Source organism: Eleutherodactylus coqui, chromosome 6 (genome assembly GCF_035609145.1).
Source record: "Eleutherodactylus coqui strain aEleCoq1 chromosome 6, aEleCoq1.hap1, whole genome shotgun sequence".
NCBI lineage: Eukaryota > Metazoa > Chordata > Amphibia > Anura > Eleutherodactylidae > Eleutherodactylus > Eleutherodactylus coqui.
In genome coordinates this window covers 209,415,404-209,439,502 of record NC_089842.1, presented here as the reverse complement: position 1 = coordinate 209,439,502, position 24,099 = coordinate 209,415,404, and the positions used below count along the sequence as shown (strand labels likewise).

General features: G+C 46.7%; 1 protein-coding gene across 2 annotated transcripts in view; it reads right to left on the bottom strand.

The window, feature by feature from the left end:
* Positions 1-2,569: 2,569 nt before the first annotated feature.
* The window catches only part of LOC136633159 (acyl-coenzyme A thioesterase THEM4-like), a 60,561-nt gene continuing 39,031 nt past the window's right edge, over positions 2,570-24,099 (bottom strand). For both annotated transcript variants that reach the window (XM_066608676.1, XM_066608674.1), the window contains exons 2-8: positions 21,920-22,174; positions 14,900-15,009; positions 14,657-14,819; positions 14,349-14,502; positions 13,220-13,330; positions 6,157-6,281; positions 2,570-2,816 (exon numbers count right to left, since the gene is read on the bottom strand). In XM_066608676.1, coding sequence (XP_066464773.1) covers positions 2,791-2,816; positions 6,157-6,281; positions 13,220-13,330; positions 14,349-14,502; positions 14,657-14,819; positions 14,900-14,998 — 678 coding nt within the window. In that variant the 5' untranslated portion in view covers positions 14,999-15,009; positions 21,920-22,174 and the 3' untranslated portion in view covers positions 2,570-2,790. The remainder of the gene's footprint in view (positions 2,817-6,156; positions 6,282-13,219; positions 13,331-14,348; positions 14,503-14,656; positions 14,820-14,899; positions 15,010-21,919; positions 22,175-24,099) is intronic.

Below are 24,099 nucleotides of genomic sequence, written 5' to 3'. Positions count from 1 at the left end.
AATTAGACGGATCCATGGCGACAGGGACGCTAGCAACGGAGCAGGTAAGTGAATAACTTCTGTATGGCTCATATTTAATGCACAATGTATATTACAAAGTGCATTAATATGGCCATACAGAAGTGCTGAACACCACTTGCTTTTGTGAGACAACCCCTTTAATAGTTTCTTCCCTCAAGTCTATGTTTATGGTATTAGAGTCCTTATGTCCAAATGAGATGGAGAATTTGCAAAGGAATGACAAGTTGTGCATTCGGACATATTAGTTGCAGCACTAGCCTTGTATTTTGTTACAACTTCTTTTACTGTGTGCCACTTGTTTCATCAGAATCATTCTCCGCTTTCTGCTCTGACTCCTTTTGTTGACAAGTTGTTTAGATCCCCAGGATCCCCTTTCTCAGTCTCTCCATTCTCAGTATACCCTTAACACTGTTGCACATGAAAACCCACAAGGTTAGCAGTAGATTCCTGGCCCTGACTAGTCTAGCACCGATGACTAGGCCTCGTTGGAAGTCACTCAGCATGCTGGATTTTCCCATCTAATGTGCATTCACACTGAAAGTAATCCATGAAAAACTTATCACTTGATTTTATACTGCACTCCGGGGTCCAAGATCCATACAGGAAAGCTCCAATCGTTTTATCGGCCATAACTTCCTGGTGTTGTACAAGTGTGAAATTTGGCACAACAGTCTAACTGACCTCTGTGTGCATATGCTGAGGAGAATCTAACCTCTGTGTGCATATGCTGAGGAGAATCTAACTGACCTCTGTGTGCATATACTGAGGAGAATCTAATTGACCTCTGTGTGCATATACTGAGGAGAATCTAATTGACCTCTGTGTGCATATACTGAGGAGAATCTAATTGACCTCTGTGTGCATATGCTGAGGAGAATCTAACTGACCTCTGTGTGCATATGCTGAGGAGAATCTAACTGACCTCTGTGTGCATATACTGAGGAGAATCTAACTGACCTCTGTGTGCATATACTGAGGAGAATCTAACTGACCTCTGTGTGCATATACTGAGGAGAATCTAACTGACCTCTGTGTGCATATACTGAGGAGAATCTAACTGACCTCTGTGTGCATATACTGAGGAGAATCTAACTGACCTCTGTGTGCATATACTGAGGAGAATCTAACTGACCTCTGTGTGCATATACTGAGGAGAATCTAATTGACCTCTGTGTGCATATACTGAGGAGAATCTAATTGACCTCTGTGTGCATATACTGAGGAGAATCTAATTGACCTCTGTGTGCATATACTGAGGAGAATCTAACTGACCTCTGTGTGCAGACGCGGCCATGGACTGCAGGGATGGAGCATGCCTTTAATGCTAAAAAAAGGGGGCTGCAACCTACAGTCTGGGGTTATATTTGAATAAAAAGGGGTATTAACTTTAAGGGTAAAAAGTGAGGAGAATGGGAGGGGTAGCACATTCTGTAGAGGGACATCAGTACATGCAGTCTGAGGAGAATCTAACGCTCCTATGTGTATACATATTTTATTTATCGATTCCTTTGAAGTAGCAATGACTTCATGAAAACTTTCTGTGCAAACAACACGTAAACACCTGTACCAGATTAACTCGAGAGATGGCAGGTATCGCCAGAGCAGCACCTGTCCTCTGGAACGCACTACCAAAGGCTACCCGAGCAATCCAGGACTCGCAGAACTTCAGGCGTGCTCTAAAAACGCACCTCTTCAGGGAGGCATACCGCATTCCCTAAACAAACCCCTCTGTACTCCGCCTGATAACATGCTCTCTGTCCTAGTGACTGCAATCCCTGCTAGCCATCATAAACCGCTCCTGCAGTCACACCGTTTCTGCCGTCACACGGCTAAATGTCTGATCATTGTCTATAACATTGCTCACACTTCACCAGACCGTGCACATCTCCAGTCCCTTTACCTTCTGTATCACCCCACCATTCGTAGAATGTAAGCTCGTTGGAGCAGGACCTTTATACCTATTGTTTCCACAACTGATTACTATATGTAACTGTGGTTCTGTAATGTTTGTATTTTGTCTTTCTGTATTCCCCCTGTCTATGTAAGCGCTGCGGAATATGTTGGCGCTATACAAATAAAGATTATTATTATTATTATATCAGCTAGTAGTTTCATAGGAGCTACAGATTTCTACAAAAAAAATCATAGCCTTAAATTTGAATAAAAGTTGAGTAACTTTGAAAATACTTTACTATTTTGCAACAAGTATGAATGAACCTTTTTTTTGCTCCTTTCATTCATATATATATATATATATATATATATATATATATATATATATATATATATATATTCTATTTAAATCCTGCTAGTCACCCTTGTGGTTTATTTGCCATTTCCATGTATAACAAAGATATCCATTTAATTGTAATGGTAACTGTGTGATGCCTTATTTCTCCTGTGGTGGTGCTATACTGGAATTGAGCACCTAATTGTCCCATACATTACAATTGATTGCTGTGGGTATCCGTTTCCATTTCCAAATATGATATTGTAACTATGCTAACAATAGGGAACATATTGTACAATAACACTGATGGATGTGTGGGACCTACAGCCGTCTACACCCCTCATCTCCTGAAAGCATTAAGCAGACGCATGACCAGTCTTATAGTGAGACCTTCTATGTTTATTAGTAATTCTCCGCTGCCATGAAGTCAAAGGTAGATATAGCTGCTGTAGACCACCTTGTGCATCTTGCCTATGTCCGACCAGGCTCTCCCTTTAATGGACTGTAGTGATGAATGACCTGCTCTTGGTTCTTCTCTCCTAATGGTTCGCCTTTATAAAGAGAGCTGTTAAGAAAAATAAAGTCACTTTGGTCTGTAGAACATAATGGTAACTCAAATATTACATTTTGTTACACTTGGGCTATCAGAACCAACAGACTGAACCATAGGCCCTGCAAATGGCATTTATTTTCCCCCCATTGATTGTAAGTGATGTTAGATCCAGAGCTGAGGAGTCAATCAGAGTCAGTTTTGGGTGGTGTCAGAACTGGTAGAATGGTATTGACTCTGGCTTCAAGATAAACATATTAAATATCATATATAACATAGATATATAATATAAGCCTAATGTTACCATTTTACTACTGTGAATTCATAAATACTAACTTTTATACATGAGCCATTTATGAAGGGGTCGGAGCTGGATATGGAGAGTAATATAAATAGAAGAAGTATGGATTACCAATTTCACAGCCCAAGTCCTAGCCAACACATCACATGATCAGCTGTAAAACTGTATAACTATAATACATCACTTTCCTTACATCACTGTCTTGGCTTACAGGCCATGTTGGATCATGACCGGGGTGATGTCTCGGCGTTAGTCCTGACTAGAGATGAGCGAACTTACTCGTTTAGGGCGTTTTTGCACTCGAGCACCGCTTTTTCCGAGTAACTGACTACTCGGACAAAAAGATTCGGGGGGCTGCGTGGTGGAGCGGGGGTAGCAGTGGGGAACAGGAGGGAGCTCTCCCCCCCCCCCCCACTTCCCTCTGCAACCCCCCGGCGCCCCCCGAATCTTTTCGCCCGAGTAGTCGGTTACTCAAGTGCAAAAATGCCCTAAACGAGTAAGTTCGTTCATCTCTAGTCCTGACCCATGTGATCCACACACCGACGCATACTTAAAGGAGATGTCTCGAGGAAGCAGTTAAATTTTTTTTTTGCCCAGTCCCCCCCATTAAAGGAGATGTCCCGCGCCGAAACGGGTTTTTTTTTTTTTAAACCCCCCCCCCGTTCGGCGCGAGACAACCCCGATGCAGGGGTTAAAAAAACCACCCGCACAGCGCTTACCTGAATCCCGGCGGTCCGGTGACTTCAATACTTACCGCTGAAGATGGCCGCCGGGATCCTCCGTCTTCGTGGACCGCAGCTCTTCTGTGCGGTCCACTGCCGATTCCAGCCTCCTGATTGGCTGGAATCGGCACGTGACGGGGCGGAGCTACACGGAGCCGCTCTCTGGCACGAGCGGCTCCATAGAAGACTGCTGAAGACCCGGACTGCGCAAGCGCGGCTAATTTGGCCATCGGAGGCCAAAAATTAGTCGGCTCCATGGGAACGAGGACGCTAGCAACGGAGCAGGTAAGTAAAAAACTTTTTATAACTTCTGTATGGCTCATAATTAATGCACAATGTACATTACAAAGTGCATTATTATGGCCATACAGAAGTGTATAGACCCACTTGCTGCCTCGGGACAACCCCTTTAAGTACACATTACTAAGCCCCCCTGTAAATGACATTTCTAGCTGGTTTGTACTTACCGTTCCAGCGTTTCAGCAACTTATAAAAGTTTTCTCAAGATGGCCTCCGGCTCTTTCCCCGTCGCTCGCTGCAGCCCGACGTGCGCGCCCCCGAGACGCCGCCAGCTGTGTCTCCATGGCAACCGGACGCATCGCAGCCGCCGACCAGACGCCCCGCAGCCGCCGACCAGACGCCCACCGCCAGGCAGCAGGTAACCGGCGCTAGCCCCCGGCTCCCCAGCGCTAGACCCTCAGCCCAGGTGAAGGCCCCGGAGCCCAGCGCTAGGTTCCGGAGCCCAGCGCTAGTTCCCCCGGCCTAGCGGCAGCCCCCCCCGGCCTAGCGGCAGCCCCCCCCGGCCTAGCGACAGCCCCCCCCGGCCTAGCGGCAGCCCCCCCCGGCCTAGCGACAGCCCCCCCGGCCTAGCGCTAGTTCCCCCATCACAGCGGCAGCCCCCCCCGGCCTAGCGACAGCCCCCCCATCGCAGCGACAGCCCCCCCCGGCCTAGCGCTAGTTCCCCCATCACAGCGGCAGCCCTCCCCGGCGCAGCGACAGCCCCCCCCGGCGCAGCCCGGCGCAGCGGCAGCCCCCCCATCGCAGCGACAGCCCCCCCGGCCTAGCGCTAGTTCCCCCATCACAGCGGCAGCCCCCCCGGCGCAGCGACAGCCCCCCCCCCGGCGCAGCGCTAGTTCCCCCGGCGCAGCGCTAGTTCCCCCCCGACCCATCACTTACCTGGGACGCTTCTCGGGGCTGCTGGGCTGGGCTGGGCTTCTCCCCTGGGCAGCTCCAGTTTCTGCACCTTCCTCTAACAGAGGAAGGTGCAGAATGGCCGCTGCAGCGCGCTCCCGAGCAGTGACAGCTCGTCTGCGCATGCGCAGAAGAGCTGTAGCGGGGAGCACACTGAAGCGGCTCGTGCTGAATAGAGAAGACCGGACTGCGCAAGCGCGTCTAAAAAAGCAAGCTGCCAGCGAATTTAGACGGAACCATGGAGACGAGGACGCTAGCAACGGAGCAGGTAAGTGGAATAACTTCTGTATGGCTCATATTTAATGCACAATGTACATTACAAAGTGCATTAATATGGCCATACGGAAGTGTATAACCCCACTTGGTTTCGCGAGACCACCCCTTTAAGTGTCATTCCAGTGTTGAACTCCGACATGAGCGCTTGCTGGTGCGTGGATGGATTGGTCAGCTGGGAGCTAGCCTATCAGTGATTTCCTGTACCCATTTATTCCAGATCTTCATGGAGGACTAGTTATACTTCCAGTCTGAAAGTGTTTCTGGTCAAGTCGAAGACTCCTGTCCTTCTGTCAGATAACTCTTTGGTGTAACGTATATTTAAGGAGTTGTAACATCTATGTCCTGACTTATCGCTATTCCTGCATTGGTATCTGGTTCATTACATGTTTGTTTAACTTCTATACCACCTTTGTTGTTATTTATTGTAGCAAGCATTATCCCTGTTTCTAACTAGTGAGAGTCAGGGTCGAGGGCTTAGGGCAAGTGCTCCATTTTAGGTAGGGATTCATAGCATTCGTAAAGGTCAGATTTTCTGTTCTTCCACTTTTTGTGTTCTCAGCATTATTATATTGTTTGTATAGTCGTCCTTTTAGAACAACATATTATGTGTGATCTGCACCAGCTTGGACGTAACATACACCTAATGGCCGATTTACAGCTACACAAATATTATGTGCCAAAATTGGGCATGTATTTAGTAAATCTGAAGTATTTTATAAGTCTTCTAAGCCACCTTCCTTCCTTAAACTGGCGAGGTAGTCATAACAACCAATGAATACAAATTTAGTTATAAAATTCACCATTGTAAGGGACGGAATCGTGTATGCAATGTTATGGACGGTAAATCTATTTTCTGGATAGTCACCTGAGGCTTCTGCATGAAGTATTACACCATCATAACTCTGGATATGACAGCTTGAATACACCTTCCGTCCTTCAATTTTATCCACGTGACTGTCCACAAACAAGGTGCACCCCAGAGGTACTGGCCTGCCAAGTAAAACATTACCAGAATGAAGCTGACTTCTTATTTGTAAAAGTGTGCAAAGCGCAGTACAGCGATTGTGAGGAATTATGGAAAACGGGATCCTAAGGTGGGACAGTGATTCTGGCTTCCAGCCACCAATGTCAACCAAACCCCTTTCGCTAGACCACTCCTCTCAGCTTCGCATTAGCAGTGATAAAGCTTTGCAATCACTAGAGTATGCCATCATTTCTTTAATGGGTGGGGAACCAATTGCTGAGACCCTCCTAGTGATCATCAGAATTAGGCCACTCTCAGACGAGCGTATCATAATTAGAGATGAGCGAACGTACTCGGTAAAGCACTACTCGTCCGAGTAATGTGCTTTATCCGAGTACCTCCCCGCTCGTCCTGAAAGATTCGGGGAGCGCCGTGGAGCGGGGAGCTGCAGGGGAGAGCGGGGAGGAACGGAGGGGAGATCTCTCTCTCCTTCTCTCCCGCCCGCTCTGCCCCGCTCCCCGCTACGACTCACCTGTCAGCAGCGGAGCGCCCCGAATCTTTGAGGACGAGCGGGGAGGTACTCGGATAAAGCACATTACTCGGACGAGTAGTGCTTTACCGAGTACGTTCGCTCATCTCTAATCATAATGCGTCCGTAATACGAATCCGTATTTTGGACATGTTACAGATGACATTACAACCATATATGTATTTCATTAGTATTTGCCTCCATGTATTTTATTTTCTACTGGACAAATAGTGCTACATATTTACCCTGTAAAAAAGAATAGCAATGCCGAGGTAAAAACAAAAAAAAATTGATCATGCTACGTTGTAAATAAATAGCGATGAAAATTACAGCCATGTAAATATATAAATACATTAGTCTGCAAAACATGAAGTACGTACAGAGCTAAAATAAGCTCATCTGAAAGTGGCCTATGGGTAACTTTTACACACACTAGACAATCTGCCCCAAATTCCGCATTAAAACCATGACGGACAGTCCGCACCATTTTCAAGTACATATAAACACACTCTTAAGAGTAGCTTCACGTGAGTTTATGCAGAAATACGCTTGCTTAAGCGCAACATATTTGCATCATATGTGTCTGATAGGCTGTCAAGACTCTTCAGTCCTACAGCACACCACCCATTCCTACTAATACATGTAGGGACAAATGACACTGCAAAACAGGACCTTGCAACTATCTGTAGAGACTTTAAAGAGCTTGAAAAAAAGGTGAAGGAACTAGGAGCACAGGTAGTCTTCTCATCCATCCTCCCAGTGGATGGCCATAGAATAAGAAGAGGGAACAGGATTCTAGTGGTGAACAACTGGCTACGTCGATGGTGCCATGAGCAAAGATTTGGATTCCTAGACCATGGATTGAATTAACTGTACGATGGACTGCTTGCTAGAGACGGGTTGCACCTTACAAAAACAGGTAAGCACATTTTTGGTGGGTGCCTTGCTTCACTCATTAGGAGAGCTTTATCCTTGAATTTTTGATAAAAAGGGGAGGAATACCTGAGAAAACTCAAACCTCAAGGTTGGATTTCAGAAAGGCAGATTTCAATGAACTCAGAAAGAGTGTAGGATGAATTCAATGGCTGGATGTTCTTAAGGACAGAAATGCCCAAGAAGGTTGGGAAATCTTGCGAAATGAGATTCTCAAAGCACAATCGTTAACAATCCCTAAAAGAAGGAAGAATGGGAAGCATTTAACCCCTTCATGACATGGCCTATTTTGGCGTTGAGGACCAAGCGATTTTTTTGGTATTTTTCCATCTCCATTTTTCAAAAGCCATAACTTTTTTATTTTTCCGTGGACGCGGCCATATAAGGGCTTGTTTTTTGCGTGGCGAACTGTAGTTTTTATCGATGCCAATTTTGGGTACATAGACTATATTGTACATTTTTTTTTTTTTTTTTAATGATAGCAGAGAGAGAAAACGCATCAATTCTGCCATAGATTTTTTTTTTTTTTTTTTACACCGTTAATCATGCAGCATAAATGAGACTTTCCATTTTTTCTGCAGCCCGGTACGGTTACAACGATACCAAAATTCTAACATTTTTTTTAGGTTTTCCCACTTTTCTGCAATAAAAACCCTTTTTTTTGGAAATCTTTTTTCTATTCTAAATTGCTGCATTCAAAGTCACGTAACTTTTTTATTTTTTGATGTACAGAGCTCTATGAGGGCTTATTTTTTGCGAGACGAGCTGTAGATTTTATTGGTACCATTTTGGCGTACATACGACTTTTTTGATCACTTTTATTGCGTTTTTAGTGAGGCAAAATGCTAAAAATGAGCATTTTGCCTCAGTTTTTTAGCTTTTTTTTTAGTGCACAGTCAAAAGCATGTGCAACTTATTGTACACATTGTTACGGACGTGACAATACCAAATATGTGGAATTTTATTTTTTTTTTACCTTTTTTTTATGCTAATCTGAGAAAAAGCATAAAAAATGGTTTTTTTACTCTTTTTTTTTTACATTTTTTTAAATTCATTTTTAAAATCTTTCTTTTTTTTACACTGTTTGAGTCCCTCTGAGGGACTTTAATCACTGCCCTGATGATCGCTGTCATAAGGCATGGCAGAGCTACTGCTCTCCCATGCCTTATCGCTCATACAGCGATCTCAGGCATAGGCAATACAGGACGCCAGTGTCTGGCGTCCTGTTGCCATGGTGACAGGCCGGGCTCTCGCGATGACATCGCGAGTTCCGGCCGGAGACACAGAGGGAGTTGCGCTCCCGCTGTGAACTCTTTCCCTGCCGCGATCTACTTAGATCGCGGCAGGGAAGGGGTTAAAAGTGGCGGGCGCATCTCCGATGTCCCCCCGCTGCTGCAGCGAGACGCCGGCTGTGACTGACAGCCGGCTCCCGCTGCGGGATAGCGCTGGATCATATGTGATCCCGCGCTATCTCCAGGACGTAAGTTTACGCCCTGTTGCGGGAAGTACCCCGCTCCCAGGACGTAAACTTACGCCCTGCAGCGGGAATGGGTTAAAGAAACCAGGATGGATGAACGCAGAATTTGCTCACATGTTAAAAACAAAGAAAAATATGTTTATCAAATGGAAAGAGGGAGAAATATCTAAAGAAAAATATAATGGGGTCTGCATAAACTGTAGGGCAAGTGTCAGAAAAGCTAAAGCTAATAATAAATGGAGGCTTGCAACAGAGGCCAAAAGCAATAAAAAAGGATTTTGGGGGGTATGTCAAAAGCAAAAGAAAAGTTAAAGATGCTATTCGATGCTTACAAGATGAAAATGGTGAATTGGTTAATAATGATGCTGAGAAGGCCGAGCTTTTAAATTCCTATTTTGTATCTGTTTTCTCTCAGAAAGTAGATGGAACATCAACTGATCTTACCTGTGCTATTGGGGTAATAAAATAATGCAGGCTATCTATAAGCAGAGAGATGGTGAGGGACTTAAATGAATTCAAGTCTCTAGGTCCAGATGAATTACATCCTAGGATACTAAAGGAATCAGTGGAGGTAATTGCTGAACCACTCGCCATCATCTTTGAAAATTCCTGGAGAACACGAAAAGTCCCAGAAGATTGGAAAAGGGCAAATGTTATCCTTATCTTCACAAAAGGGAAGAAGGTGAATCCAGGAAACTACAGGCCTGTGAGCCTGACTTCTATACCGGGAAAGATCTTTGAACAGATTATTAAACAGCATGTATGCAAGTACTTGGATGAAAATTGAGTAATTAACCAGAGCCAGCATGGGTTTGTAACAAACAAGTCATGCCAGATGAATCTAAGTTCCTTCTATGATAGTATCACTGACTGGGTTGATCAGGAAAATGCAGTAGATATATTTTTTCTTGACCTTACTAAAGCATTTGACAACGTATCTCATACCATACTTATTGAAAAAATGACCAAATATGGGATTGGCAAGGCAACTGTTAGGTGGATTCAGAACTGGCTGAGTGATCATACTCAAAGAGTGGTCATAAATGGCTGCACATACAAGTGGAAGAATGTATCAAGTGGGGTACCACAAGGCTCTGTCCTGGGCCCAGTGTTGTTGAACATTTTTATAAATGATCTAGAGAAGGGAATTGATGGGAAACTGATCAAATTTGCTGATGACACAAAGCTAGGAGGGATAGCTAACAATAGGGAAGAGAGAGAGAGAGTATTCAAAAAGATCTAGAAAAGCTTGCACAGTGGGCAGCGACTAACAGAATGGTATTTCGCAATGAGAAATGCAAAGTCCTACATCTGGGCAAGAAAAATGAAAAAAGCACATACAGAAGGGGAGGAATTGGGCTAAGCAACAGCACATGTGAAAAAGACTTGGGTATACTAATAGATCACAGACTGAACATGAGTCAACAATGTGATGCAGCAGCCAAAAAGGCAAACACAATTCTGGGATGTATTAAGAGAAGCATAGAGTCTGGATCTCGTGAGGTAATTATCCCTCTCTACTCTTCCTTAGTCAGACCTCATCAGGAATACTGTGTCCAGTTCTGGACACCCCACTTTAAAAAAAGACATAGACAAACTGGAGCAAGTTCAGAGAAGAGTTACCATGATGGTAAGCGGACTGCAAAACATGTCCTATGAAGAACGCTTAAAGGATCTGGGAATGTTTAGCTTGCAAAAAAGAAGGCTGAGAGGAGACTTAATAGCTGTCTACAAATATCTGAAGGGCTGTTACAGTGCTGAGGGATCAGCCCTATTCTCATTTGCACAAGGAAAGACTAGAAGCAATGGGATGAAACTGAAAGGGAGGAGACACAGATTAGATGTTAGGAAAAACTTTCTGATGGTGAGGGTGATCAATGAGTGGAACAGGTTACCATGGGAGGTGGTGAGTTCTCCTTCAATGGAAGTGTTCAAACAGAGGCTGGACAAATATCTGTCTGGGATGATTTAGTATATCCTGCACTAAGCAGGGGGTTGGACCAGATGACCCTGAAGGTCCCTTCCAACTCTACCATTCTATGAGGTTGATTTGTGTGTGTGTGTGCGCATAGTACTGTACTTTTTACAAACGAAGGGTCATTTACAGACATGTTTGACACATCCCTTCCATGGCTTAAAAGGCTGATTATGCATTTGCGTGCATATTGTGTGCGTATTTGCGCACCTCCAAAAAACTTCTTTACAGCCCCTTGGTGCGGAAAAATGCAGAAAATAGAGCAAGACTTATTTTTTTTGCACGCGTACGGAATGTGTGCACAGAACACCCTCATGAGAACGAAACCACTGCCCCCAGTGGCTTCTATTCTCTGCACAGTGCGCGCGTATATTTTATGCACGCACAAACACGTGCAAATAGGGCTATCTAAAGAAGCCCTAATGATGCACACACAGGGGCGATTTGCTCACGCAGGTTTTCTGCATTGTAAAAGGTGAAAAACTCACACTGAAATAGACCCCATTGCTTTTAATAAGTCTATTTACATGTGCAATTCTTCTCTCGCAACGATGCTGTGAGATAGAAAATTTGCTGCATGATCTTTTTTATCTGCAAGTCTGCAGAAATCTTGTCCATTGTTTCCAGTGGGAGAGAAAAAAATACCCTACACAAGGATGACCGTTTGAAAATCATATTCCCGGACCCTCCCCTTCTGTGTTACAGGCAACGTCCCAACTTGAGGAACTTTATAATCAGGAGTGCATTACCCTCTGACACACAAAAAGGAACTTATCCCTGTAAGGAGCTGTAAGACCTGCTCACAGGTACTGACTGCGGACAGGATACAAATCCCCAACATACAGCAGGACTATATGATCTCAGGGACATTCACATGTTCCACATCCAATGTTGTGTACCTGATCATGTGCAGTAAATGTCCTGTTAGGGGCCTTTAAGTTGAAGAAACAGGCAAAAACTAAAGCGAGGATGAGATCTCATCGCCACACGATTAAACAACGAAAGACAGAATTCCCTGTAGCACAGCACTTTCCTCGTCACGGACACAACATAGGAGATATGAAAGTTATGATAATGAAAGGCAATTTCAAGTCACAAAGCCATAGAAGAATTTGGGAATATAAATTCATAACTACTTTTGACACTTTTAATAGATTAAAATTTTCACCAGGATTTATGAGTGACTGTGAAGTATGAGAAATGTATAGCACAGATAACACTGCTGGCCTGATGAAACCCCCCTCACTCCCCCAACACTAATTCAGGGACCATAAAACCTTCACTCCCTTATCAGTGACTATTCTTTTAAGCGTAATTTCTTCACATCCATGTCTGTGCCTTGCCATAAGTATGTGTGTATAAATATACATGCCTCTTCGGATCTATTTCATTATGCTTTGATGAAGGACTCGAGTAAGTCCAAAAGCTTGCATTAACATCATGTATTTTTGTTAGCTATTAAAAGGTATCATATCTACAAGATTACTAGGTTTCTCCTACTGGGAACAATCACAAAAAAATACATTACAGATTAAAAATATATAATTGCATATAAAAATCTATGCAATTTTCACATTCAATGCGCTGCGCAATGCTGTGTTAGCCCCATTGAAAATAATGGGCAATGTGAGGCGTTCCGTAGGAATACCCAATGATAGGACATGGGCTTCATATTTGTGTGAGATTTGTTCATCTTGCAACTCACAAAAAGTCTCACAATTTTCCTGGTTGTGAAACCGGCCTAAAGCAGCTCTCCACCTGATTATATACCACCTGTATATACTATACTATTCATATGACGTTGACCATGAACTAGTATATGACATAGTATAGCTTTTGTGTGCAGGGTACTAACGGGACACCCATGGGGTTGCATGGTGTCTTTACTGTATCTATTTCACGTCCAATGCCATATAGAAGCATACAGGGGTTACGGCAGTATATGACCATTTCTGCCATGTGCATCAGACCTAAAGTTAATGTTCTGCTAGGAGGCCTAAATCTTTATCCTGCTGCCATTTCTTTCCATCCATCCATGTCTATTACTTACTTGAAGTAGGTGATGTTGAGATTAGCGGTCATGACGCTACCACATGTGTATACGGCTCCTGCTCCAGCTGTGCTGTCGATGATTGTGGCAATGCAACCGCCATGGGCATACCTGTACGGGAATATTACAGCTGGGTATACACTGAAATCATTAAGCCCTATAGCAAAACCCAGAATGGGCTCCGCCGTTACTGACAGTTTCAATAATGTAGCTCTAAAGTGTCCCATAACCCAACTCCTCCCTTCATCTCCCATTATACAACCCTACATGTTAAGTACAAGTGCATCCTACTATATTCACAAGCTAACACTCAAGACAACATAGAAGTTTACCATTGGTGCTACTAAAATTGTAGGGGGCAGCCTAGAAAATGCTCATAAATACTATTGGGCTATTCCCAATTTATACATTGAGGGTATAGTCATAGAATATACCCTAAATATATCTGATAGATTTGGATCACACTCATGGGACTATACCCTTTTCCATAATGGGAGTTCGCAACTCCTCATCGTGCCTGGTGACATGACTGTCGCATTCAGGAAGTGGAGTTGCACAGCTGTGCTGCTGTTTCTTGAAGAAGGCAGACATTTTTTTTCTACTCCTGTACAACCCCATAAAATTATTTTGTCCAGATGACAGTATTTCCTTAAAGGGGTTGTAACAGGATCAAATGTTATCACCTATTCTGTGGATAGCGAATAATCTGCTGATTGGTGGGGGTCTCACCACTGAGCCCCCCCCCATGCCCCCCCTCCTCCTCACTGCACCCCACGCAGTGAGGAGGAGACTGAAAGAAGTGACGATCATGCAAGCACAATAGCGCTTCATTCGCTTTAAATGGGACTGCAGAGATGGTTGAGCAGCAAGTTCTCAGATATTTCCATCATCCCCACTGAAATAAATGGAGAGCCGACTGCATGCTCGGTCAGTGCTCCCTTCATTCTGACAGTACGGCGGGCCCACAGTGATAGGCAGAGGAGGAAATGGGACCCTCGTTTCGAGACTAGTGGGTGTTTCATTGGTAAGACCCCCACTAATCAATAAGTTATCTCCTATCCACAGGATAAGGAATAACTTGTGATCCTGGTACAACCCCTTTAACATTTGTACATATGCAATAACTTACCCTGGAGGACCCTCAAGGTAGGGGCCAGGCTGGAAAAGACAGACCATTCTCCTCTCATCTTTGTTATAAAACATGCAGTACTCAAATCCAAGACCATCACTGTCTAAATTTCTGAGGAACATTCGTTTGCCTATCCCTGTTTCAAGAGGGTCACCTGCAAACAAAGGGCAAAACTGATCTAGAAGAGTATCCTGAATGGTCCATTAAGTCAAAACCGTTGGTCTATAGACCCTTCCAAGTGGTCCAACCCTTTGTATTAACATTACTTGCAGGCTTCATCTATTATGGCCATTTCCAAAGATCCTCACCTTGTAAGTGATGAGCGATGGTGTTGTGGGAAGGGATTCGTTTCCAGCTGCCATTTTTGCTGAGTTCCAAGAATTTGTTGTAAAGATCCTTCAGGTTTTTGTTCCATGTGGCGTTAGGTAGCCCAAAATCCCGCAGTTCCTCAGTAGGACAGTGGCTCCTGACCTTAAGAAAGTAAGAATCTAATGTAGTATCCCAAGATATATTTTGATTCCAGGGAGCTTTTGCATCACGGCAATACTCACTGAGAAGTAACAAGAAGAGATGGTGGTGCCTTGCAATTGAATGGGGAGATTACATAGAACCTTGGTCTTGTGGAGTAATCTGCCACATCTTCTTATCATAGTTATTACCCCTGTTAGTAAACAGAACAAAAAATAAAGTCTAGAGCGTTATAATTGCCTACAACAATTAGAAGAGCAGCAATTAATCATGACATAGATTCCACTTGGTGTTGAATTAATTCTGCAGGAATAATGGCCCATGCGGATCAAAGAGCTTCTTGAACTTGCCACAAATATACAAGAAAACCCCTAAAGGTTGCCAGTGAAATCATAGCCCTGGTTAATCTAACAATCATGACCTAGCCTTGAGGGAAGTTCCTTAGATCACTGTTACGTCTGCTTGGCGCACAAAAGCGCCATTCCTCAGAACGGACGCAAACGTGTCAATTTAAAACTGCAAACACACACATAGAGTACTTGCACGTACCAATTGCATCTCCCCAGGAGGAAAAATGGACAACTGTCCCTAACTGATCAGGGAAAGAGGGGCACCACTGCCCAAAAGCGGAGTCATTGCCTCGATAAAGGCGGTCCATTGTCTTCTTCCAGTAACCTGGCTATCCCTGATCACGGAGCTGGAGAGATGCACTAAACACACATGACATGACACTGTACACAGAACAGGACTGCACATAAAGCACATATCTGGCCACCAGCACAGACATAATATACGTCGCTGTTCACATCAACATACATTGTTGCGCATATAACACAGATCCCACCCAGAGCTCACATGCATACCAATGGTAAACCATAGCCAGTCCAAGTGTCCTCACTCTAGGGGAATAGGGAGAGTCAGCCACCGTGCTGACATAGGGAACAGTGTCAGGCATCACCCATCTGACTTACACATAGGACATCATATGTCTGGGGGCCGAACCTGCCCAGGGATAGGGAGAAACATGCAGATCGTCTGCACCTGTGTGCTCACTGTACCACACACTACACAATGCACACACCCCAAAATCCACAAGGAGGGGAGGGACAGCAGGTTCCCAGACGGTCTTCAGGGGAGAAGAGAGGGACACTACGGACAAGCATGCAAACACCAGCTCTGAGTGGGATAAACAGCAATACATTAGGCACTAAAATGACCAGCAATCTCTCCTAAGAGTTTGCTGGTATTTATAAGCTGCAGACCAGGGGGATTGGCTGCTGGAGAACACCAAACCCAGCCAGCTCAATTAACCCTTACCTGTAAAGGTGCGCACAAGGAAGCCTGTAGAACCACAGGTCCCAGAAGGCGGTACAATTGTATCTGGTCTCCATCAAAAGTATGGGTGGAGACCTAATGATGGGCTGTATCCGCCCATGTTATGCCCCCAAGCAAGTGATTGGCTGGTTATAGCAAGGATTAGGCAGCGTGGGGAGTAAGTTTTGCCTTGGACGGAGGGTTAGTTGAAGTGTTAGGCTTAGATTATTAGCAGTGGAAACAATTACAGCTACCGCGTTTCCCCGAAAATAAGGGACCCCCTGAAAATAAGACACCCGCTGAAATTTGCAGAAGTCCCAAATATAAGGCACCCCCCGATAGTAAGGCACAGTAAAGTGTGCAGGCAAGTCAAGAGGCCTGTCCCCTGCTGCCATCCTCGTCTCCTACCTCCAGATGTATAGGTAGATCTGCAGACAGTCTGCTGTTATCCTGTCCCTGCTGTGCTGTACGAGTGTGCTGTTGTGAGCTCCCCTTGCTGGCTGGAAAAGTCCATACTGTACGTTCTGTTCCTGCTGTACATGTCTGCTGTGATGAGCTCCCCCTGGTGGCCGGAAGCTGCAATACCATCCCTGCTTACAAGTGGTACAGGAACTTCTGTCTGCAGACAGGTACGTTACTTTACAGCCCTTATTTTTTATGGCCCAGTGTGTGAGTCAGGCAACCTGTGTGTGATTCTTAAGGTTGGGTTCTCACAGAGCGTATTTCCAGTGGAAATCTCGCAGTTTGGCCACAGCGATAAACAGCGAGATTTCCGCCGGGAAAGCGCTGTTTCAAAACCCACGGCACTCAGCCGCTTGTTTTGAAGCGACCTGGCTGCACGCTTTTCCGTTTCTGTGACCGGTGAATCCGCACCACAACACCGGTTTCTCCCAGCTTTGCCGTGACAGATTTGCTGTCCCATGTGGACGAGATTTCTGGGAAATTTTGTCCACAAAGCTGGCCAATTGAGGGATTAGCAGCCACAGACAGATTTGCCGGTGCGAAATAAGAAACCCCCTGAAAATAAGACGTAGCGCATATTTGGGAGCAAAAATTAATATAAGACGCGTCTTATTTTCGGGGAAACAGGGTAATAATATAAGCCTAACACTGAACTAACCCTCCCTCCAAGCACACTGCTCGGAGCTTGCTCCAGGGGACAGTGATGGGCTGACCTGCAATGGCAATGTTTGTCCTCCGGTCCTCCTCTTCCCTCACGGCTACATCCTCTGGCCTAATGCTCCTTCCGCCTGCTGTCAGTCACCCCGCCTTCTCCTACAGTCCTCAGGGTTCCTGTCAGTTTTGCCCTGCCGGGTCCTGACACTCACCCCCCACGGTCTCCCTTGTAGGCTCAAGGCTCTTGCGCAGTCACTTTCAGCGTCCACAGTGCCATCCACCCCTCCTCCAGTGCTGTTGAAGAACCCTGTGGTCTGGCCGTCCCGCTCCTCTGTCCTCCTTCTGTGCCACTGAAGCAGGGGCCGCTCTCGCCATGGTTGGATGGAGGGCAGCAGCCCCGTTCACAGCTGGTGGGGGGGGGCATTCGGGGACATGAGCTGCAGGGGGACATGAGCTGACACGGGCGGTGTATGGACTTTGTTTTGGCTAGGATAAAGGGTTAGGATTAAGGTTAGTTTTAGTGTTAGGCTTACATTAATAGCTGTAAATGCTTTAATGTTACTGCGGGCCCGCTCTTACATGAAAGCATTTACAGCTAATAATGTACACTAACACTGAAACTAACCCTAATGCTAACCCTTCATCCAAGTCAAAACACACTACACATGCTGCTAGGACCTTGCTCCAGGCAGCCAATCATTACCTTGGAGGCGTAACATGGGCGGATACAGCCCATCACTAATAGATAGGCTCACCACGGAGAATCACGGCAAATCACAACATGTTGTGATTTTAATCCCATGAGCAGAGAATCACTATGATTCTCCGCTCATGGACGTCAGACTGTGCTTAGTGTGTCATCCGAGGTCCACGGGCGATTTATCGCGGTGGATCTCGCAATGAGAACTCGCTAGTGGATAGGAGGCCTTACAATCACTCTATTTTCAGTTGTAAGGGCTCTTATCCACTTGCGTTTTTTAAATGCGATTGTCAATGGGACTTTCCAATGTTAAAAACGCATCGCACAAAAATCACAAAACACACACCTGAGATGCGTTTTTAACATTAGAAAGTCCCATTGACAACCGCGTTAAAAAACGCAAGTGGATAAGAGCCCTAATGTGGATGTCACATCTGGTACAACCAGTTTGTACAACCGGAGGTGACATGTTTTGGGTTTAAAAACATCAAACTGGTGGTAAGTTAGACGGATCTTTACAGACTGACAAAAAATTATAGAAGTGAGTAGAGCAGGGTACGGAGAACTTCATGGACAAGTTAACCAGAGCTTCCTGAATTGGACCGGTCCGTCAAGCTAGGAAAATGGTGACCCTACTGCAGGAGAGAGACCAGGAACCAGTCTAAGACATACTGGCGGCAACTGTATCTAAACTTTGAACTTCAAAGACTAAAGTATTACTGATGCTCCGCGAAGAGGACGCTGGTGGTAGTGAGTGTACAAAATTTCTTCTGGGACATTAGGCATAAATCCCTAAGCAGGGAGTGGAGGATGGGATGTGGTCTGGGAGAGTATCTTTCCAAAGGGATGCTAAGATGTTAGCGTGTGGAGTAAAGTAATGGCACCAAAGTGTAGTGTGCCACCTCACAATGTTAATAGATGTGTTTCTAATGTAAATGTGATGTGAAGATGTGGATATTAAATGTGTGACATCATGTGATGTGTAATGGCGCAGCAAGACAGCAGTTAAGGCCGGGCACACACGAGCGGGTCGGATTCTGCATGCGCATATCCACAGCGGAAGATCTCCATCAAGGAAAGTAATTCAGTACGGTTGCTGAAGATCTCTCTCAGCAGCTTGCAAGTGATTTTGCCACTCATATACAATGTGAATTGCGAATGGGCTGCGGGACGCACGCATCCATTGACATCAATGGAGGCCATCCGCACAAAATCTGCGATAAAATAGAGCATGTTGTGATTTTTCTTCCGCTCGCTGAATACTCAATTCGTACCCATGAATGTAAAGAAAAAATTCAAAAATACATGTCTTTCAATGCCCCTGTTTTACTGCGAATCTTACCCACAGGTGGAGATCAAGGAATCCGTCTTTCAAATCCGTTTGTGTGAGACCGGCCTAAATGAGAACAGCAGAATATTTGGTAGCACCAATGTTTAGATACATGGAGACTGAGCCACAAGTAATGGCATCTATGACATCCGTGCCTTCTGTATGCCATGAACGCAGCTCCTACGGTCAAACTATGAAGTGGGGGTTAGTGTATTGTATTGCGCTGCCGAGTCTGATAACGGGCATAGCGTTGAATTTTTTTGCACAAGTGACCCTGGCGTTAATTGACGTCATCAACGTCAGGCATCCGGTAAAGAAAGGACGCAACACGTATGGAGCGTAAGTGGTCTGTATCAAGATGATATAACTGGTGTTGGGCATGGTGGACAAGGGCCCAGGAGTCATGTACCTTGCTGCTACAAGATGGAGATAATGTACCAGAGTGGTAAGTGTGCAAATCCAGGTGGTATAAATGTCACTTGGGAATTATAATTAGTGATCGGTAACTGTCGCTTTAAGGGAAGTTATGCTGAGCGTTATGCAACATTCAAGTACAGTGTCCTCCTCCATGGAGTAAAAATGTTAGCAGGTTGCTATTAAAAAAAAAGTCTGCTGCCTCCGCCTGCCACTGCCGCCATATATAACACCATCACCTACTTTAATGGGTCTATACAGAAAAATGTCAATTGTGAAAAGGTCTCTAATTAAGTGGCCATTCAATCCTCATTACAGATCTACAAGACTGCTTTGTGCCCGTCCCGTACCTCCATGTGCCTGGGAGATGTTTTATGGAAAAACCATTGTGCCATGTCCCATCATATTATGGAGCATTGCTTAGAGCAGTGGTCCCCAACCTTTTTGGCACCAGGGACCGGCTTCAAGCAAGACCATTTTTACAAGGCCCGGCAGGGTTGGGTGGGACATGGGCGGGGCTTTGGTTATAGGGGGCGGGGTTACGAAGGGGGTTGGAGTTTAGTGCATTCTTATTTAATTATGACATCTAGAATGTCCTGGCAGTACACACATAGGGCAGTATATAATCTACCCCCCCCCCAGCACCCACATAGGGCAGCATATAATCTATCTCCCCCCCAGTAATAGACAGCCCCCATCCCTCAGTAATTAGCAGCCCCTCCCCCTGTAATAAGTAGCCCCCACCCCAGTAATAAGCAGCCCCCCCATAATAAGCAGGTCCCCCCCAGTAATAAGCAGCCCCCCCCCAGTAATAGGCAGCACCCCACCCCCAGTAATAGGCAGTCCCCCTCCCCCAAGTAATAGGCAGCCCCCCCCCGTAATAGGCAGCCCCTTCCCCTGTAATAAGTAGCCCCCCCCAGTAATAAGCAGCCCCCCTAGTAATAAGCAGGTCCCCCCCCCAGTAATAAGCAGCCCCCCCAGTAGTACGTAGCCCCCACCCCCCCAGTAATAACCAACCCCCCTCCCCCGTAATAAGCAGACCCCCCGTAATAGGCAGCCCCCCCCCCCAGTAATAGGCAGCCCCTTCCCCTGTAATAAGTAGCCCCCACCCCCCCAGTGATAACCAGCCCCCCCAGTAATAAGCAGCCCCTTCCCCTGTAATAAGTACCCCCCCCAGTAATAAGCAGCCCCCCTAGTAATAAGCAGGTCCTCCCCCCCCAGTAATAAGCAGCCCCCCTAGTAATAAGCAGGTCCCCCCCAGTAATAAGCAGCCCCCCCCAGTAGTAACCAGCCCCCTCCCCCCAGTAATAGGCAGCCCCCCCCCGTAATAACCAGCCCCCCCAGTAATAGGCAGCCCCTTCCCCTGTAATAAGTAGCCCCCACCCCCCAGTAATAACCAGCCCCCCAGTAATAGGCAGCCCCTTCCCCTGTAATAACTAGCCCCCACCCCCCAGTAATAATCAGCCCCCCCCCAGTAATAACTAGCCCCCACCCCCAGTAATAACCAGCCCCCCCCCAGTAATAGGCAGCCCCCCCCCCCAGTAATAGGCAGCCCCTTCCCCTGTAATAAGTAGCCTCCACCCCCCACCCCCCCAGTAATAGGCAGCCCCCCGTAATAGGCAGCCCCCCCCCCCATAATACGCAGCCCCCCCAGTAATAGGCAGCCCCCCCAACCCATATACTTACCTCCTCCCCGCTGTCGCTCTCTCTCTCTCTCTCTGCTTGCCCTGACGTCAGTGTGCAGCCCGGAACGCTTTCTCCCCGAGTCCTCTCCTGCGGAACTAATGAGCAGGGGACTTGGGGAGCGGAATCTGGCTGCACAGACGTCAGTGTGTGAGCCGGGAACAGCGCGATTACCAGCGGGGAGCTGCGGCACCTCTGCTGGTAATCGCTTCAGTGGTCAGCGGCGTCGGCACGCCGCGAGCCACATAGCACAAGGCAGCGGGCCGGATTCGGGCCGCGGGCCTTGTGTTTACAGCAAAAGTTCCCGGCGGTGCCGCGGACCGGCGCTAACCACCCAACGGCCCGGCCCCGGTCCGCGGACCGGTGGTTGGGGACCCCTGGCTTAGAGGGTAGCATACGGTTCTCCACAAGCATCTGTCAGGATCCTCTGCCGCTGTACAAGGTCTGTGCATGTGGCTATAAAATACATATACTAATATGTAGAAGAGGTGTAGAGAAATAACAAAAATACCATATAAACCCCCTAGAATAAAGCCTAGCACTCACCTGTGGCTGGATATTGGCCTTTGCAGTAGAAGAAGAGGTCTCTCGGTCTGATCCAGCTTAGCTAGTAGTGTGATAAATCTCACGATGACAGACAGGAACGATGATTGCCAGCTGAAGCTTTACCAAGATTAGGATCATGTAAATGTCACCGTCATGTCCTCTTTGTCACAGATGGGACCAGGACCACGGCAGTTCAGCTGGTGGCCACGCTGGAGTCTGTGGTCAAAGCGGCTGGGAAAGTTTTGTGACATAGTCCTACATAATGAAATCCAGCATCAGTAATATTATTATTGGCATTTCCATGTGTGCGGCTTCACATGCATGTATTAGCGCGCACAGAATTTGCTGGCGCAGTACGCAGAGAATAGAGCCCATTGATATCAATAGGTTAGCTCTCATTTCCCTTTTTTAGAACATGGTCTATTTTGTACGTATTTGTGCACCAAAGCATCCCATAGTAGTCTATGGGGAGTGAGCAAATGCGCATGCAATATGCAATGGGATGCGTGAAAGACAGGGCAAAACTGCAGGGAAAAGAACATGTCTGGGCTTTATTAGGTTAAATAGTCTTTTAAATCAGGTCGGGTGGGGGGCCCACGCCTATATGAAGCTGTCCTGCAGTAAAAGGCGCTGATACCTGTGCCAAAGCACCTCGTTCACAGAGCATATACTTTGCGCTCAATCATGCGCAATCGCACACGGACTTGTGTCATTCAGATGGATGCATTTGCACACACTTTTGCAATATACAGAGAATAGAACTCATTGATTTCCTCCTTCCCACCGCGTTGCCCGCAGCTATTAGGTTCTATTGAACCTAATAGCTCAATGCTCACGGTGCGGAATCCCATCGCGGAATTCCGCACCATGAAATCTCCCGTCCTCACCCGCGGCATGCTCTATTTGCCGCAGGTGTACGCGTAGACGGCTTCCATTGCAGTCAATGGAAGCCCGTCCGCTCACGCTATCCTCCGCTGTAACACAGCGGAAGATAGCGTGAAATCGCCTCTCCGCCCACCGCTGCCGTGTCATGTAACGCTGTGGGCGTGTCTTGTGACGCGGCCGGCGTGTCACATGGCGCTGCGCGCGCGTCACGCCGAAGCGTCATGCGGGACCCAGGACGCCGGATCCGCTGGTATGTATGGGGTCTCCGGGGGGCGCAGTGAAGGGCTTCGCCGTGGAATATTCCGCGGCGGAGCCCGTCACGGCCGTGTACAGCCGGCCTAAGAGTGCGATATCGGTCCGAATTTCCTACCTGTTGCCGGTGTCCCGTAGGCCTCATGTCCACTAGCTAAATGGCATTGCAGATTCCGCAGCGGATTTCCCATAGGGAATCATTGCCATCCACGGGTCCATTAAACTGATTTTTGCACCCGCGGATGGCATTTTAAAAGAACTGTGTTTTTCACGTGCGGGAGAAAAACACCGCATGCTCCATTCTGCCGCGGATTCCGCGCGGATCGGCAACATTGCTATCACATTGATAGCAATGTGTGCGGATATCTGCATGCAAAAAAATACCATTTAAGGCCGCCTGCACACGGGCGGAAATCCCGCGGCGGGATTTCCGCCACTGAAAGTTTGCATAGGAGTGCATTACAATACGCACTCCTATGCAGACGGCCGCGGTTTGGCCGCGCGAAATCTCGTGTGGCAAACAAACCGCGGCATGTCCTATTTTTGTGCGGGGCACGCACACACCCGGCCGCCGGCTCTGGTCTGCGCATGCGCCGGCTGCGCGGCAGCTGGCACATGAAAGAGCCGGGGCCGCCAGGCGCGGGTGAGTACACGCTCGTCCCTGCAGGCTCTCAAGTCGGGTCCCGCGGCGAGAATTCTCGCTGCCGGATCCGACCCGCTCGTCTGCAGGCTGCCTAAAGCAAATCCGCGCGGAATCCGCCGCGGAAATCCATGGCAGATTCTGCGAGGATTGTATTTTTCTAGAGGACATGAGGCCTCAGGCCTCATGCCCACTGGGTAAATGGAATTGCGGATTCCGCAGCGGGAATCATTGCCATCCGCGGGTCCATTAAATTGATTTTTGCACCCGCGGATGGCATTTTAAAAGAATTGCGTTTTTCATGCGCGGGAGAAAAAACGCGGCATGCTCCATTTGCAATATGTGCGGATATCTGCATGCAAAAAAATGCCATATAAAGCAAATCCGCCACGGAAATCCGCGG